Raw genomic sequence first — 18,568 nt, 5'->3', positions numbered from 1 at the left:
CTGTGGTTTACGTGGCCTAAATTATGGTCTGCATCAGGACATATGATGATCTGCACTTCCTTTTGGAGTCACAGTCGCAGGATAAAAAACTGCAAAACAAAAAAACCCTCTTTATTTGTTAAAGAGCAAAAAGATGAAGGCGAACAAGCTTCAGCAATAAGCTGTGGGTTTACAAACCTTCTTTTTGCCCTCAAAAACCCTGAAAAAGAACAAATAAAGATTACAATAATATTTACAATAACAACATTCATATTTTCCCTCTGCTCAGGCGTTCCAACACCTTCAGTTAATGAGGAATACTTACTTCTAACTTAATCATCATCAGTTTGCAAATTCTGGACGCATTTTAATGATCACTAAATTGCTGTGATTTTTACTTTCCAACAATAATGAGTTAACACAACAAAACACAGCTAACTGCTGTTCTTGCATTTTAAAAAGTGAGCTTGTTGGCGAGCTGGATTGTAAAGGCGCCTGTCTCTAAAGTATTTTGGGTCAACTTCTGCTTTTTAAATGTGCTGTGGGCTATAAATAAAATAGACGTGACAGTCAACACGGTGCATGTATGAGGCACATTTTTTCATTTCCAAAAATAAATAAATAACACAGTTCAGTCGGTTACATATTGAACTTGAAGAAGATAAAACAAGATATCGATCCTCCTGTGCTCGTATCAATCCGTTACCAGTATTAGTGTTGGTATGATACTCTTGATATTCACATTGTTCTGTCGTTCAGGTGTGCCACTGGAGAATCACCTCAGTTTTTCACTGTGTTCTGTGTAGCAGCTATGCAAACAAGAAGAGCAAAGATATTTTTGGACTTGTGATTGTTGTTAGTGCACAGCTGTGCAGCACATGTATTTAGGTTCACCCTCCCCACCCCAGGCAGACATGCATGAGCTATTTAACCTGCAAACACACAGCCTGGCAGCTGATGGACAGTTAAGCAGCTAAAGACCCGAAAATTCACCCCAAAGGTTTAAAGGAGAGCAAAGCTACAACAGGAGGTAATAGCTATGACTTCCTTTAGTCAGACTTTGAGCTTTCTGCTAATCAGCTCTACTGTGTTAATGTTACACTGTGTGCCGAGTACAAATGTCTTCCCTATATTCTTTCGTGGACGCCCCCAAGTGGACATCAGCAGCATTACAGCATCAGTCCAAGATAAAAATAGCTCAGTTTCGCTTTCCAATCGTCAGAAATGATACCGAAGATTTCCTCCTCCCATGAAACCAGCGGCCGCTGTCGTCAAGCTGCGGTTTGGTCTCCCAGGTGGAAGTTAACGCAGGCAGAGCTCGGACACGATGGAGACGGAAATACTGAAAATGATCTGCGCCGGCCAAGGAGCAGTCAACACGGAGGATTTAGTGTATAATCTGTTTTCCGGAGATCCCACGAAGTTGTCGGAGATCATTTGTAACCAAGAGAATTTTGTTTCCTGTTGTCCAAACGGACAGCCGAAGGTGGTGGCCAGGACCCGCCTGAGACTTTGCAGAGTGAAAGACTGCCCGGGGACGTGCAGGGGTCTGCACCTGTGCAAAAACTTCCTCTTCAGCGGATTCTGTCAGTTCACTCAGCTCAGGTAAATATACTGGACTTAAAGTAAGAAAGGTGAGTCATGGCCCGAGTGAAACAGCCACCGTCTCTGTTCATCCAGGCCTTTTCTAGTAATGCTGAAAGTGGCTGCAAAATATTCCAGGGTTAAAGGCCCTGACTAGTGTCTCTGTTTACAGTCAGTGAATTCGACATTTTCAGCAGTTTGACGCAGATTTGTTAGGAAAGCTAACCTGAACAAATATCATCATGTGACTCGAAAGGCTAATAGGAAAAGTTCCTCTCTGTGCTTCCTTGTACCGACTTCTGAGTCTCAATAAAAACTTTATTTTTATTGTCGTATTTGTGTACAACCAAGTTACGGACCATTAAAGAGGCTAAAATGTCAAATAATTCGTAGTGCTTATTATTATTATTATTATTATTATTATTAGTGTTTATTATTGTCGTCATATTAACTGGTTTTGAAGCCAGCTAAGCTTAGGGACAAATTCTCGGGTTTGGAAAAATATAAGAACACATATGTTGACAGACACTCAGTCAAAATGAATTTTTTATTGGTATCGGGCTGAATTTGGAAACAGACACACAGCATGTGTACGTGTAATGATGAATTAATCCACGTTTGGCAGCACTTATCATGTTTGTGTGTGGCCCTAATCCTTCTCATGTCACAGTCATGACTCAGCTGTGTGGATTCTGTTACAACAGGAGGGGCTGCAGCTTCTCCCATGAGCTGACCTCTGAGCATAACCAAAGACTTCTGAGGCAGCATGAGCTGGAGAGCCTGAGCCGAGAGGAGCTGTGCACCCTGCTGCTGCAGAGTGACCACACACTCCTTCCTGCTGTGAGTCTTAACCTAACACACAATAAAAGCACCCTGACGAAATACTTTAGGTTGAACTCATCATCATTGTCATAACATCTTTTCACATCTGATTCTGATATGTTCATTTAAATTGTAACAGCTTGTTGATACTGTAGCAATAACAAACAGTACAGCTGACACCCACACAGTGTAATATAATATGTAATTCTTCACAAATTGAGGTGTTCTTAAAACTTAGAGGTAAAGTTGTTTGCCAGATGTGTATTGTTCTCCAATTTTAAAACACATTTTCTGTCACGTTGGTGGCAAATCAGCTTTTTTATACATGTCAAAAAGTATATTAAAAGTTTTAAAACGCATGCAATGTAATTGGTAAATAATCATTTCCTTTCGTTTGTTTGTTTGTTTGCAGTACCGTCCACAGTTTTCACGATATCTTTTTCAGATTTTGTGTGATGATAACAGCTGATTTAATTTAGATGAAAATTGGGTCGCGGTCAAAGTCTCATCTAAAAAATCAGTCAAAACTTTATATTACCCACAATTTTTTATGGATCGTCTTTAAACTTGACAAAGATATACTAGACCTAAGAAAACGTTTTGAACAATTTATCGTGGCATTTAGAGTAAAATCAATTTAAACTGGTTAAAAAAAGCAGGATGTTGCAATGTTTATATCCATCATTTACATACAGTCAGTGATTGTATTCCATCTTTTACTTACAGTCCGTGTATATAACCACGCTTTCCTTTCATTTTGTTCTGTCTCCATCAGATATGCTACGACTACAACAACGGTGATGGAGAGTTCGGCCGGTGTCAGGATGGTGATGGTTGCAGGAGGCTCCACATCTGCCAGAAGTACATCAGCCGTGAATGCAGCTGCTCGAGGAATCACAATTTTACTGCTCCACAGCCCATAAAAAATGTCCAAGAAAGAGGCGTACCTGGTGCCCTTCTGCCATCCTTGAAGGCTGTGTATGCAAATAAAGAGGCTTTGAGGCTGGCTGAGAATGGTCAACAACAGCGGAGAGGCAGAGGGAGAGGTGGTAGGGGTGCGACAGGCAGCAGGGGCAATAGGGGAAACAGAGGAAACCAGAGCAGCCGACCAGTGCAGGATCGAGCCTCCTCACTTACTGAGATGCTTGCTGGCACTCACATCTTCGATCTGTACACCAGTAATGGACTGAATGAAAGCGACGATGAAAACTCTTCCACCAGTGACATCTCCGCAGCCACCAGTGACAACGATGCGAGCAGTGAAAACGGTGAGACTCGAAGACGGAGACGCCGTCATGGAAGAAGTCAAGCAGCTGTCAGAGGGAGAGGCGGCAACAGGGGCACCAATAAGCAACCACTACCAAAAACTCGTTCATCAAGCAACATTAACGCTGCTGTCAGTGATGAAGCTGCTAAAGGTGGAGAATGGCAGAACAATAGACAGAGGCCTGTCAGAGGTAAACACCAGCTGAAAACACTTCTGATGTTTTCAGATGAACTAAAGCTGCTGTCTGAATGAAGCCTGTGAAATATCTCCTGTTTCTTTCAGATAAAACAGGGATCTGCATGTACTTCATTAAAGGTCACTGCAAACATGATGGTGAGAAAGTCATGGTTAGTAAGCGTTTGAGGCGTTAATGTAGTTCTTTCTTGACTTTGACCAGCTGTCTTTCTTCTTTCTTCTTAGATCGATGTTTTAAAGCTCATGACAAGATGCCGTACCGATGGCAGGTCCAAGAGGGACACCAGTGGACTGATTTGCCCGATAATGAGACAATTGAGAGAGACTACTGTGACCCCAGTAACTCATACAGGTACTTACCAAGTTCTCACAGGACTCTCTGCAGTCCTGCAAAAGACAACGTGATAATCTGATAATCAAATACACTTGACTTTGTGATCATCACAGACTGTTTAAAAGCAGAACTTTTGGCAGTTTACTGGTTCGGAGCATTCAGTTAGGTGTAGGGATGGGAATCGAGAACAGTTCCCAGTAGTGGCATTCCTTGGAATTGTTAGTCTGCTTGCCTATTGATTCTAATATTGGTTCCACCTGCACTTGAATCAGCTGATTTCAGCTCATGTGTCTGAGGATGAAAGTAGTGGAGCGGTCCACAGCATGAGCACGGACATTACTTTTATTTTTATTCCGCAAAAGAACAAGAGTGTGATGGTAAAGTGGGAACTGCATCCAGGATGGAAACAACTGCATTATCCCGCTAACACAACTTCAGCTCTTTGCAAGCACCAAGATAACACCGTTAGCCTTTTCTGCAGCTATGGGGCATATATGGTATCACTCTTGGCTGGAAGCAGTGCTTAAACAATGGAAAAAACACAAACTTTGTCCAAAAACCTCTCATGTTTAGCTGTTTTCCACTTTTTCTTTGGTCATTTTAGCCTTTTTGGCCAGGGTGAAGGGAGTATCTGCCATCAAACAAGAAGACAGCCGCATGTAGCTATGATGATGTTTGCTAGTTCACCTTACCTGCATTAATGACCATAGACCATGGCTCACTAAGGGTTTACAAAATGCATGTAAAAAGAAAAATACACTCTATAGGGAATACCTAAAACAAAGAACAAAAGATGCTGAAAATAAATATAAAAAATACAAAAATAAGTTGACCAATATTATACGTGTATGTAGAAAGGAGTATTATAGTAAAATATTGAACAACAATAAACATAATATGAAAGGAATATGGGATGTTTTAAACGGTATCATTAAAAATAATTCTGGACAACAAAGTTATCCACAATACTTTATCGATAATGGCAATATTATGGAAAACACTGCTGATAAGGTCAACAGCTTTAATCATTATTTTGTAAATATTGGACCAAAACTGGCAGAACAAATTCCTGAGTCACTGCCATCAGTAGAATGTAGTGAAAACCTGATTGATAGGAACCCTAACTCAATGTTCCTCACATCAGTGGAGGAAAAAGAAATAATTGACATTGTACACATGTGTAAATATAAAACATCTACTGATTGTAATGATATTGACATGAAAATCGTCAAGAAGGTCATTGAAGGAATTGTAGGACCTCTAACATATATTTGCAACTTATCATTTCAGACGGGAAAAGTGCCAAACAAAATGAAAATAGCTAAAGTTGTGCCGCTGTATAAAACCGGGGATAGACGCCACTTCACAAATTACAGGCCTGTTTCTTTACTACCACAATTCTCCAAAATCCTAGAAAACCTGTTTAATAAACGATTAGACAAATTCTTAGATAAATATAAATTACTCTCTGACAGTCAATATGGATTCAGATCAAAAAGATCAACATCTCTGGCATTAATCGAATCAATTGAGGAGATTACGAATGCTATAGATCAGAAACAGTATGCAGCTGGAGTATTTCTGGATCTCAAGAAAGCATTCGACACAATCAATCATGACATATTAATTAATAAACTGGAACGGTATGGGATCAGGGGGGTTGTACTGCAATGGGTGAAAAATTATTTAAGTGACCGGAAACAATTTGTGAAGCTGGGTGTCCATTCCTCATCATGCTTGGACATTGCTTGTGGTGTTCCACAAGGCTCTGTACTGGGTCCAAAATTATTTATTATTTATATAAATGATATTTGTAAGGCATCTGATATATTAAAATTAGTATTATTTGCAGATGACACAAATATTTTTTGTTCTGGGGGGAATCTAAAGGAGCTGCTGGATACAATTACTTCAGAAATGTGCAAAATTAAAAAATGGTTTAACAGGAACAAACTATTGCTAAATCTAAGTAAAACTAAAATTATCTTATTTGGGAATTCCCTTAGAAATGCACAAGTGCAGATTCATGTAGATGGTGTGGAAATTGAAAGAGTACTTGAACATAAGTTTCTTGGTGTGATTATAGATGATAAATTAAACTGGAAGTCTCATATAAATCATATACATAACAAAATTTCAAGAAGTGTCTCAATCTTGAGTAAAGTAAAACACATTCTGGACCACAAATCACTCCACATTCTCTATTGTTCCCTGATTGCACCGTATTTGAATTACTGTGCAGAGGTTTGGGGCAATACTTACAAATGTTCGCTATCATCAATCTTTATATTACAAAAAAGGGCCATAAGGATAATCCATAAAACTGGTTACAGAGATCATACAAATCCACTATTCTTAAAATCAAAAATTCTAAAATTCACAGATCTGGTTCATTTTCTCACAGCACAAATTATATATAAAGCAATAAATAACCTGCTTCCTGACAATATTCTAAAAATGTTTTCTAAAAGGGAACGGGGATACAATTTGAGGGGGGAATTAAATTTAAAACATCCTCGTATCCGTACAACATTAAAAAGTTTTTGCATCTCTGTGTGTGGAGTGAAGCTGTGGAACAGACTAAGTAAAGATATGAAGCAATGTCCAAGCATGGCGCAGTTTAAAAAGCGGTTTAAGGATATGGTTTTTACAGGGTACAGGGAAAAGGTAGAGATTTGATAGGGTGTTCTTGTCTAATATTTTCATGTGTGTGCGCATGCACGGGTTTGTTGGTATGGATATATATATATATATAATTGTAGGCTGTGTATCCTTGAGGTGTTAATGGGGTTATTGAAAATGTGTATATGTGCGTATGTGTGTATATACGTAGGTATGGATAGATAGAAACATATATGTGTATATATTTAAAAATAAAAAAATAAAAAATTACACATAACATATAATGTAATTGCAAGGAGGTATTTCTGTAGTCTATTGATACTAGATAGTGGAAAAGGGGTGGGATTAAATAAGCTTATGCTTCTTCCTGCTCCTTTTTGAACATGGACGTTATTTGGAGTTGTGGTTGCTCGTTTTCCTTTTGTTTGCTTTGTTCATTTGTCTCTTTTAATTCTATTTTTTTTTATACTTTTTCAACATGTTCAAAATAAAGATTCAATCAATCAATCAATGTAATAACGTGGTTAGCCTACTCAACGTAAATTACACACGAACAACATTAAGCTACTCACGCAGAGAAGAACGGCTGCTGCTGCATCATCATCCGTCATCATTTCTGCTACACTGGCAGGGCTAGGGGCCAGGACTCTCCTCTTCGGGTTCTTGGGGGATGTTGCTAACTCCGGGTCCGATAACAGACACCACACCCGCAGTAGATGCGCTCGGTGTGAGGTCTCGCAGCAAGCTATCAAATACGGTGCATTTCTTGCCTTTAAAAAACACTGTACGTTGCCAGGTGTTTCATCGGATTTGAGGTGTTACCTCCTTTGACAGTATCACAGTATCAGCTTAAAGCACTTGTTGCTGCTGAGTTTGCATCTTTTGCTGTGAAGTACAGCCAGACTTTGACCGCTTCGCCTTGGACATTTGTAATCTGTAGCTCTGCTCTAAAAGAACGTACGTACCTGGACCCGCCTACTATCCTCGGAAACGTAAAATGATTGGCTAGAATCTGAAGTGTGTGACATCTAAGGAAAAAAAGCACCGAAATGTGCGCTGCTTTTAGGTCTGGTTACTACCGTTTATGTCAGAACCGGTGCCATCATGGCACCTGATACCGGTATCCTTCCCTACTGAGGAGCAGTCAGGCTGCCAGCTCAGTTTCTGCCTGTATATGTTTCCAAAGTAGAATCATTGTGGTGATCGCTTTAACGTCTCTTTGTGCTGGTTTTCATCTTTGCTTTGTGTTCATACATAAATACTATGACAAAGATCATACGTGTGTCCTCTTTAGAATAGGGATTTGTGTTGGTGTGTGGGCCTGTAGAATAAGGTTTACATTGGTAACGGGTAATTCACTAGCTGGGCCCACGTCCTCATTTATATTTGACAGCATTTTCGTAGATAAAGGTGAATGGCTTTGACATGAATTGAGCTGCGGTTTGAGGAAGGCCTCGAAAGGGACTGACGGCGGCTCCAGGACCTGGCACATCCCGTACTAAACGTACTAAATACAAGTCAAGAAGTTAAAGAATTGAAAAGGGGATGGAGGGTGGGGCATGTAAACGAGAATGAACAGCTTGTAGGACTGGGGGAACCTATATGGATGAGAACTGGAAGGAGTGTGTTTGCAGGTGTGGTCCCACTCCTGAAGTTCTGATACTTAATCTCCAATTATGAGACAAATTCATCCTAAAGTGAGACCCAATACAAACACAAACACAAGGACCTGGTTGTGGAAAGGAGACGATTTAGGTGATGATTCCACAGCCACAGGACACAATTCTTTATTTCTATTACTGTTTCCTTAATATCAACTTCTTTCAAACTCCACACACTTGTTAAAATGTTAACATTATGCCTTCTGTTTTGGGTGTCTGCAGTAACACCAGTCCAGCCGTGCACTTTGACACGATGACCTGTGGATCGAACAAAGTACGTCGACTCTCGACAGAAAACTCCGTGATTGAGCCGACTTTCATCCACACCACCGAGTGGCTTTGGTACTGGCAGGATGAGTTTGGGAGGTGGAACACTTATTCCGCAGATGTGAGTAGCATCAGAATCCACTGTTCATCCACAGTGTTTTCAAAAGGTTGTTAGCACGTGAGTCAGTACTTTTGTTGTAAACATGATTAAAAAAAACATTTGTAATGTGGAAAAAAGTCCCTCGAACTATGACCCTACCGGGTGTTTTTCCCCCTCCAGGTGATCTCCACAAAGCATTTCAGTGCTTTTCAGCTTGTGTTTGTTTTAGCTTTAGCTCTCGTCAGGAGAGCTAAACATCTCGACAGCATTTTCAATGATAAAAAATTCTTAAAAACCAATTCTATAATACCTGCTCAGAACCATATCTAGGTGCTAGACTGCAAAAATAATGGAGCACTGAGCATGTAGGACCTTTACATAAAAGGTGCACACAAGCACCTTAGTGTCATCCACTGGGGTTTTTGACTATGTAAATGTGTAACTGTTTGCTAACGCGTTCAATATATCAGCTTCGAAGTCAGTTCTCTGTTGTCACTCTCTGTTAAAATATCTTTAAAGTCATACTGCCTCAATAGATTTATTACATCAGAGGCTGTTATTAAAGCGTAAACTATCTGATTTTCTAATCAAAGGTTAAAGTCTTTGCTCTGGGTAATGCCACGTCATAGGACTGGTATAATTGTGAAACACTTCTCAACAGATTGGGAGGTAGAAAACAGTGAACAAACATGGAAAACATAGCTGCTCCAGAGTTTTATTGAAGATATCCACACTGACAGCATGCCTCAGCAAGAAAAGCTAGCGGAGCTGATCTGAGCTACAAATAGTCACTGAACCTCTATTTCACTGACCATTTTGGAGGTCACTGCATTGCTTCTGCTGCAATCACAACTATATTTTTCATATTTTTTTATCCTCTCTGTATTCTGTTGTTTAAGCTGCTGGAATTACAGCTCATGATTAAAGTTTTAATCTCATCTATTATGGCTGTAAATCGAGGCTGCCACAGTCTGTGCATACAGCTCTGGTATCTCTGAGGAGAAATTAGCAGCTGAAGTAAACGGCTACATGTACCAGCTGTGCTCAGTTGATCATGTGAACTGAGCATGCTCATACTGGACTGTTGAGTTTAAAAAATAAATAAGTAAAGTTAAAGTCTGTTAGGGTAACTCTACTGGAAAGAACGTCAGACTTTCAAACGGCCTCAATGGTTTTCAGCCAAGCTAATTTGACAGTCGCTATCTTGGGATATTTATTAAATATTATAAATTAATTTCTCTTACCAATCGTTCATTGCTCTTATGCTGATGCAGGTTTGTTTTCAGGTTAAAAACACAGTCACCTTTCTTGCTTTGCAGACTAGTGGACATAAAGCAGCAGACATCAACAGCACAAAGCTGGAGGAGAAGTTTCTGGCCAATGACAAAGACGTGGTGGAGTTCATTGCTGGCTCCCAGTCGTATTCACTCAGTTTCCAGGGTAAACAAAGAATATAGAAACTCTGTGTTGACTCATTTCTGCATGTTAAAATGTAAAACTGAGTTTCTCATTATCATTTAACTTTAAACTTCCTCCTCAGACATGATACAGACAAATAAACGCTATGGCACCAAAAGGTGTGTGTGCAGACGGCCACTGTTTGTCTCTGCTGCAGATGTCCTAACAAAGAAAGTCAGGTACGTCATCCCAAAAACAGCCCCAAGAAAGTTTTAAGACACCTTCACTTTGGTTTACATGTAGTGTTTTAAATGAGTCTGATAGACTTGTTAACTCCTTGATCGTTACCAACCAGTCTGTAGAGACCAGTGTGTCTGCCAGAATCTAACATGATTCCTGTTCAATACTTGATTGAGACGTTTAATTGTCATTAGCAATGTTACACGTACATGCAGTGAAACAGGACGCCTTCTGATTGTACATACAGAGAGATAGATGATGCAATACATGAGGGAAGAGGAGGAAAAAAAGAACTCCGCCCAGATGGGAGAGCAGTTTGAGAACAGAAAGAAAAAAAAAAAACCCTCAGCACAATGAAGCACATGAATCCTCACAACTTACAACATAAAAAACACATGATTTGCGACAGGGATCGGGGGGTGGGGGGTGGTATGGGGTAATGGAGAGAGCCAATGTAGACAACAGTCATCTGGTCCTGCAGCTGAAACCTGGCGCTGGACAGAGACCTGCCTGACCGCATCAGGTGTAAGCGTCGAAGGCGTTTGGAGGGCGGTGTGTGTGTGTGTGTGTGTGTGTGTGTGTGTCTGAGTACATGTGTGCGTGTGTGTTTCCTGTATCCAAAGAGAGAGAGAGTGCGCTTTCACCTAGTTTTAAGCAAAAGTCAACAATCCCCAAGTCACTGCAGGCGACCTTGAGGAAGAATTCGGGAGAATTTGATGTTCCAGCTTTGGCCTTCGAGCTTCCAGCTGAGGGAAGGCCGCATGAAGACAGTGCTCGTTTGGGTTTGGTTTACCATACGTGCCAACATACTAGTGTTGCCAGGGCCTTAAGATTAGAGTGAAGCAAATTCACCATGTTTGTCCATTCAGTAGCAAGAATGTCAAAAAACAGGCAAGCACTAGACATTAAAAATGCTCCAGTCAGAGCTTGCTAAACTTAAGTTGCTTCTTTTTTTTTTTTTTTTTAATTTCCACAAATTTCATTAAAAAAATCCCAAACCGATTTTGTAGTAGTACAGCTGTGAGTCTGGCTTCTACACTCTTGGATTTGTTTGGTTTATTCTGGTCTTCATGGCAGGTCCTGTCAGACTTGGTTGTTTCAGGTCTGTTGATGCACATTATACTGTATTGGAGTTTAACTCTGGACCACTGAAGGACAGACTTTCTGTAACCAGCAGCAACGCCTATGATGCAGCTCATTGCTGTGCAGAAATGTGAACCTTTATTTTGATCTAACTCAGCCCTGCCCGTCTCTGCTGCCTGAAGCAGCACAGAGCATGATGCTACCAACACCGTGACATCACGTCGTGTTGTGAGAGCTGTGTGCCGAGGGAGCTATCTGGTGCCCTTTACTCAAAGTGGCTTCTTTCAAGCATCTTTCTACCATAAAGACATAATTGATAAAACAGTGACACAGAGATATGATTCTAGACCCGTTCCCTGATCTAGACCTGGTGAGGCCTGTCGCCCTGGATGTTAAGAAAGAGTTCCTAAGATTTCATAGTTGGTTTGTTTGTTTTTTCTGATATTAGTATGAACTGTGGGGGTTATTACATGCTCAGGTGTGCGTCTTTCTTAACCGTATCCAGATCATCTCAGCAGTGGGTCCTATTTGTTCTTTTTTTTTATTTAGCAATTATAAAAAAAATTGAAAAACAAACAAAAACACTCCTAAAAATGACAAACATGAGCTCTTGCCATTATGGCATGTGATGGGAAAAATGTTTTGTTGATTTAAAATGAAATCTTAAAACATATGTAAAAAGTGAAGGTGTCTGTATATCAAAGAAACTTTTAATGGCATTTGTGTTACTTATGTTTTCAGACGTATTACACCCAAACCTTGTGTATTTAAAGTCATCCTAACCCTCTGTCTCTGCAGACGGCCCGTGGTTAAAGCATCTGCTCCAATACCAGACAACTGGGACAAGACACAGATCCCCGAAACAGGATATTCGGTATTGTGAAACCATAAAATATTAGTTTTATGTCTCTGCTGTTTGAGCTCACACTCAAGTTTAGACTTATATATATATATATACACACACACACACACACACACGCAGTGTTGGGAAGGTTACTTTTAAAATGTATTCCATTACAGAATACAGAATACATGCCCCAAAATGTATTCTGTAACGTATTCCGTTACGTTACTCAATGAGAGTAACGTATTCTGAATACTTTGGACTACTTAATATATTATCGTGCTTTTTACAACAACGTGAATGTACTATTGCTGTGTGATTTATTACTATTACTGAAGGTCCGCGACTCCGAACTGTAGTAAAGGGACCTCTGACTAATACGGCGGGGTCCCTGTCGGCTCGTAGCCGAAAAATAGCTTTACTTTGTTGTGTGGGTCAACTTTTCTTGCGACAGACAGAGAGAGGCGTTGAAAGGCTGCTCCAACGGAACTTATTGTTTTCGGAGGAAAACACGAACACTGTGTACAGTCGAGTCTTAATAGCTTACTTACAACTGGGCTCGTCAGGCACTCTTCTTGGCTGCAGTGGTTATTATTATATTTACATGCTTCCAGCTCCCGTTTTTCCTCGATGACAACTCGTACCTTTCCACTCCCCTTTTTCTCCCTCCTCGCGCTCACAGACACATAACGTGTATGGCAGTCCATTCTCCCTGCAACACGGACTACACTGCCCATGAGGCTACATTCTTTAGAGCTATGCTTGTAGCATTCTGCCTGTTAGCTTAGCACAACAACAACAACGAAAAGGCGCTCTCTCACCCAGGAAACACACAGTCGCAGAGAGAGAGAGAGCGTCGCCCTGTAACCATGGCAACCGTAACGCTGCCGCCTGGATCAACAGAACGTAGCTGTCAAACAAAACCCAAACAGTCCTGACCCGCGACAATATGAAACAGGAAAGTACCGCAGTGTAATCCATTTATTTCAACAAAGTAACTGTATTCTGAATACCACCTTTTTAAACGGTAACTGTAACGGAATACAGTTACTCATATTTTGTATTTTAAATACGTAACAGCGGTACATGTATTCTGTTACTCCCCAACACTGTACATATGTTAACATATTCCAAACATAGTAATGTAGATGTACAACTCAATGTTATGCAGTGTAATTTTCTAGTAAAAGGTGAAAGCAATCAGTTTTTTTTTTTAAATACAACATTATATTAAACAATATAACACGCATACAAAATAACAAAAAAAAGAGAGAAAAAGGATTAAATAAGACAACCGAACGACATAAAATAAAAACAGACAAGCCTTTATCTTAAAAACGTATTTTTAAGATCATATCTGATCTGTTATCCTTCCTCAGATAGAAACTTGATTCTGGCCTCATAGTATTTTTCAGTGTGGGCTCTTATGTTACACCATCCTGATACTGGAAGTTCCAGTTATCCATTAAACCCTGGGAGTTTACATTCTCACAGACTTTATTGGGCGATCGTAGCTCAAGAGTTGGTAGTTCGTCAGTTTGAAGGTTGCCGGTTCGAGCCCCGGCTCCGACAGTCTCGGTCGTTGTGTCTTTGGGCGAGACACTTCACCCGTTGCCTACTGGTGGTGGTCAGAGGGCCCGGTGGCGCCAGTGTCCGGCAGCCTCGCCTCTGTCATTGTGCCCCAGGGCAGCTGTGGCTACAATGTAGCTTGTCAGTGTGTGAATGTGTGTGTGTGTGAAGCGCTTTGGGGTCCATAGGGACTAAGTAAAGCGCTATACAAATACAGGCCATTTACCATTAATTACTGTAGTCCTCTCCATGTGGGCTTTCACTGTCTAAGAACTTTCCTCGGTACAGTTCCTGAATACTGAGCTCTCTATGTATTCTGAAACTGGTCACCCTCTAATGTATTTACCACCCTGTCATATATCAGTAAACATTATCCTTCCTTCTCATTTACGTTCTCATTGGCTGTTTCAGAGATTTGGAGAGTTTAACTTGGGACCCGGCTGTATTCACCGGGTCTTGTATTGTATTGTTGATTTAAGATAAAAACCATTTACTTTATTCAGTCACTGGTTCCCACATTGCTTCCTGTGCAGATGACACTTCAAGTGGAATTTCTACAGTAAGCAAAAGATTTTCCCAAATAATTTTTTTCTATGAACATATTTGGGGAAAAAAAGTAAAAAACAAAAAGACAAAAAAAAGCTAAGCTTAGAAATATATTTCCTATCGTTGAATTCAGAGTTTCCATTTCTGTGTTGTTCTTAGGAGTAAAATGCCTTTTTTAACACTGTTGCTGGCCTTGTTTAAAAATAACATTATAGAATTTATATTTGTACTCAGACATAAAGCTAAAGAATTCATACTAACTAAATGGTGAAGGGAAATGCTCGTGTTGAAAGATTGCAATATTTTTTTGTTTTCTTACAGCGAATCTCCGTCCAGCGCGCTTCAGATGAATTTAAGACGGTGGAAACTCATTTCTGTAAAACCATGAAAGGCTTTGATATTGTCAAAATTGAGAGGATTCAGAACAAAGCTCTTTGGGAAGTCTTTCAATGGTACGTATTGTCTTCTGCGGTCCACAGACTTCAGTAAACTCTGACTTCTTTTATCCATTTTCTGCCCCCTGCTGGTGATTTGAAAGAATACAGATTTAAATTCCTGCACTGGTGTCACTCCTCAGAGCCAGAGGCTGTGTTAATGTTTGTGTACACAGTCCAGGGTCAGCGTGCACACTTTCACGACATACAGACAAACCAGACTGACGTAAGATATTTGTATGTCTTCTATTTCAAGGCAAAAGAATCAGATGAAGACCAAAAACAAAGGGGGAAATGTGACTGAGAAAAAGCTTTTTCATGGCACTCACTCCAAATTTGTTGACACCATCTGCCACCACAACTTTGACTGGAGAATCTGCGGACTTAATGGAACGGCTTTTGGCAAAGGTGATTGGAAGAAATGTTCAAGCTGAAACAGTTATTGATAAAAAGCATGTTTTCATAAACCATACATTTAAAAAACAGAAGCTCCAAACTCACCAAACAGACATTTTTGTCAGCTGTGGTTGTGAGGAACGATGCTTGTGTTTTTGCCCGATAATCACAATGGTCTCTTTTGGTGTCTAAACACAGGTAGTTACTTTGCCCGTGATGCCAGATACTCCCACAACTACACCGGTGACGCTGACGTCAGAGACATGTTCATCTCACGGGTGCTGGTGGGAGACTTCACCAAAGGGTCCTCCGATTATCCCCGACCTCCTTCGAAGGACGGAGGGGACATAAACTTCTATGACAGCTGTGTTGACGATGTAATGAACCCCTCCATATATGTGGTGTTTGAGAAGCACCAGATCTACCCCGAGTACCTGATAAAGTACAAGACCACACACCCACTAGTTAGTACATTGATGTACAGTGGTGGTGCATCAGCACCAGCACCAAAGCCAGTGGCAGCACCAAAGCCAGCTACCATATCGGCTTACCAACCTAGCACGATCTCCTCTGGATATAAAGCCAGTACCTCCGCTTCTTTTTACTCACCTAACACAACCTCTTCGCCCCACCCATCTAGCTCGGCGTCTTCTGGGTACCCATCTAGCTCGGCGTCTTCTGGGTACCAATACAGTACCTCGTACTCAAACATCAGAACAGTTAACCAGCCCACACATGTCCCTCCATCTCCCTCAGCACCCCCAAAGAAAACATCCGATTCTTGTGTCATTGCTTAACATCAGTGGTGTAAAGGGGGTTGGTGGTGTTTTGCAATAATAATAATAATAATAGTAATAATAATAGTAATAATAATTAATAATAGCATAAAAACAGACAGCAATGGTGGATCTTGAGCACTAAAAGTGTTAATTGGAGTAACTGAGAAGAAAACAAATGAAGCCACAGATATTAATGAATTCCAGAAGATTAGAATATGTGATTTATTAGCTGCTGTTTATAATGAACAGATAACCAGTTTAGGATTAACTCATTTCTCAGTCAACTGCTATTAAAGCAGCTTCACATGACTTTGAATGATGAGACTTTGGTTTGCTGAATAGGTAAGCGAGAGGCAGTGCAGAAGAAAGCTTCAGAACTGTTACATTTTCCCGTTACACTTCATAATTTCTTTTTGTTGTTGTTTTGATGCTTGAATTTTTCCACCTCGAACAAATGTAAAATGATTTTCTACCAATTGCCAGCATTTCCACGCACTTTGTTTTTATGTGCAAATTGAAGATGCACGTAAACATGTGGCATTTTGGCACAATCACAATTGTTGAGGTGTTGTTTAAAGAAACTACACTAACTTTTTTACAGAAAATAAAAAATAAACGGCAGCGGCGTGCGAGCCGTATCAGAAGAAACACCTGAGTGCTTTCCTCGTGATTATCTCAGGAAGTTTTATACGTCATCCACATTTAGTGGTTACCATACGAACGCATCGTACTGTATCACGTAATGATGAAAAACACTGTGTCAGATTAGGCCATTAGTGTCACGAATTCTCGTAACAACTTAGTCAAGACACATGACGGACTGCGCGTTGGTGCCTAATGATAGCTTTGCTGCTTTAGACGACCTTTGTGATGTCAGCAGGAAGCTGGGCCCAACTTCTGGGAACACAGAAACAAACAGCGGCGCCGTGTGATAGTCACTGCTCCGTGTTTGGAAAAACCTGAAAGAAAATGTTTAATGTTGTTTACAACTACGAGTGACAAACTCAGGAGTACAAAGCTACCTTGAGTCACTTTAAATATTGCTCTAGTGACTGGATGCCAGTATATCTCAGTGCTCACAGAGCAGGTGATCCATATAACATAAGGCTGTTGCAGAGGGCCGGGCTCAAATCTGACCCCACACCATTTGCACGCCTTCTCCCTCCTTTACTGTCCTATCATAAACAAACGCCCCCCATAAATGTTGTTCACTTACTGGATTTGCGTCTTTCAGTGAACATTTAAAAAAATATAACTGGTTGAGAATCAACCCCAGCCACTGCAACCTCACTGTTTCCGAGTGATAGCGAGTGTTTTGGGGCGATATCCAAGCGTGGCCTGCTCGTTCCATTTGTCTATAAGGTCTTTTTTTTTTTTTTTTTTTTTTTTTTTTTTTTTTAAATAAATCTTCCCATAAGAAGATTAACGATTGTTTGGATATTGCATTTTGGCGATATCTCTGTAGGGTCCTGCTCAAAGCCTGCTTAACCGTGATTGGTTAATGCTCCTTGGGATTTCTCTTTAATCTTTCAAGTGATTTGAAAATAATTTATGATTAAAATGAAAAAAAATGTGACTTAAGCTTTTACCAACCACTAGAAGGTAAAAAAAAAAAACCAGGCTATATTGATTATTTTATTGATAAAATGTAAATGAAAGGCTTGTAATGTGCATGGTGGGTGATTTGTTTAGGGTGTGATTATTGATCATTTCACCTGCTCAACATGAATAATCACTGTTTTCACAATTATTAAAGTAAAGCATGTTGCAGCACATTAGAGTGTGTTTGTTTGTTTGTCGCTGTCAGAGCTGCAGTTCGTTCTGTCTTTTTTTTCTGCGTGTCTCATAACTGACATAAAAAATGCCACCAGCAGTCATGTTGGGGCTCTTAGTGAAATGAGGCAGGGCATGAAAAATGATCAATATGGCTGCCGGTGCTTCATCTGACACAAAACATTAGGCCTGTAAAGTAACCCCGCTGTAGCACCCCCTCCTATCAGCGTACATGCACTAGCAACTGCCTTCTGTTATGTTTCCTATAAACTGCAGTGTGAATATGGGCATGTTTGGATGTTTCCACTGTAGCAACGAATGGTGGAAACAGACTTTTTGCACAATTACAAAGCTATTAAATCCAGGTCTTCTGTGATCTTAATGAAAGAAAAAGAAAAAAGTAATCGGCCTTGGTTAAAGATCGAAAACGGTGTCACACTGATTCTGATTAGGCCTGACTCCTGGGAATTAGCTTTGTGGAAGTGGAATTCACAACAAGGCAGATGTGATTTTGAAATGCAGAGATAAATATGCTCACTTGCTAATGAGCCGTTGGGCAGACAATTGTCGACAGAAACCCCCCAAAAAAGCATCAGGAAAGGGGGTTACTGAGCTGAGAGAGCAAGGCATTTAAGTGCAGTTTCCTCTTTAAACTTCTAAACAGCAGAATGATTG

The 18,568-nt window shown here is 40.3% G+C and overlaps 1 protein-coding gene across 1 annotated transcript; it reads left to right on the top strand.

The window, feature by feature from the left end:
* Positions 1-852: 852 nt before the first annotated feature.
* LOC308399041 (protein mono-ADP-ribosyltransferase PARP12-like) lies at positions 853-18,063 on the top strand. Its single transcript, XM_080885982.1, has 12 exons — positions 853-1,584; positions 2,268-2,403; positions 3,161-3,842; positions 3,935-3,985; positions 4,073-4,199; positions 8,687-8,852; positions 10,151-10,271; positions 10,372-10,468; positions 12,351-12,426; positions 14,833-14,963; positions 15,202-15,353; positions 15,540-18,063. Exons 1-12 carry the CDS (start codon positions 1,307-1,309, stop codon positions 16,136-16,138), a joined length of 2,616 nt encoding a protein of 871 aa, XP_080742108.1. The 5' UTR covers positions 853-1,306; the 3' UTR covers positions 16,139-18,063.
* The last annotated feature ends 505 nt before the right edge of the window (positions 18,064-18,568 follow it).

This window comes from Rhamphochromis sp. 'chilingali' (genome assembly GCF_963969265.1).
Source record: "Rhamphochromis sp. 'chilingali' genome assembly, chromosome: 7".
NCBI lineage: Eukaryota > Metazoa > Chordata > Actinopteri > Cichliformes > Cichlidae > Rhamphochromis > Rhamphochromis sp. 'chilingali'.
This window is presented reverse-complemented; position numbering and strand designations above follow the sequence as displayed.

Excerpts from the sequence above, each read along its gene's own strand:
- LOC308399041 (XM_080885982.1), top strand. The coding sequence starts at position 1,307 with ATGGAGACGGAAATACTGAAAATGATCTGCGCCGGCCAAGGAGCAGTC. Across the intron at positions 4,200-8,686 it reads GACCCCAGTAACTCATACAG|TAACACCAGTCCAGCCGTGC; the intron begins GTACTTACCAAG and ends GGGTGTCTGCAG. Across the intron at positions 12,427-14,832 it reads TCCCCGAAACAGGATATTCG|CGAATCTCCGTCCAGCGCGC; the intron begins GTATTGTGAAAC and ends GTTTTCTTACAG.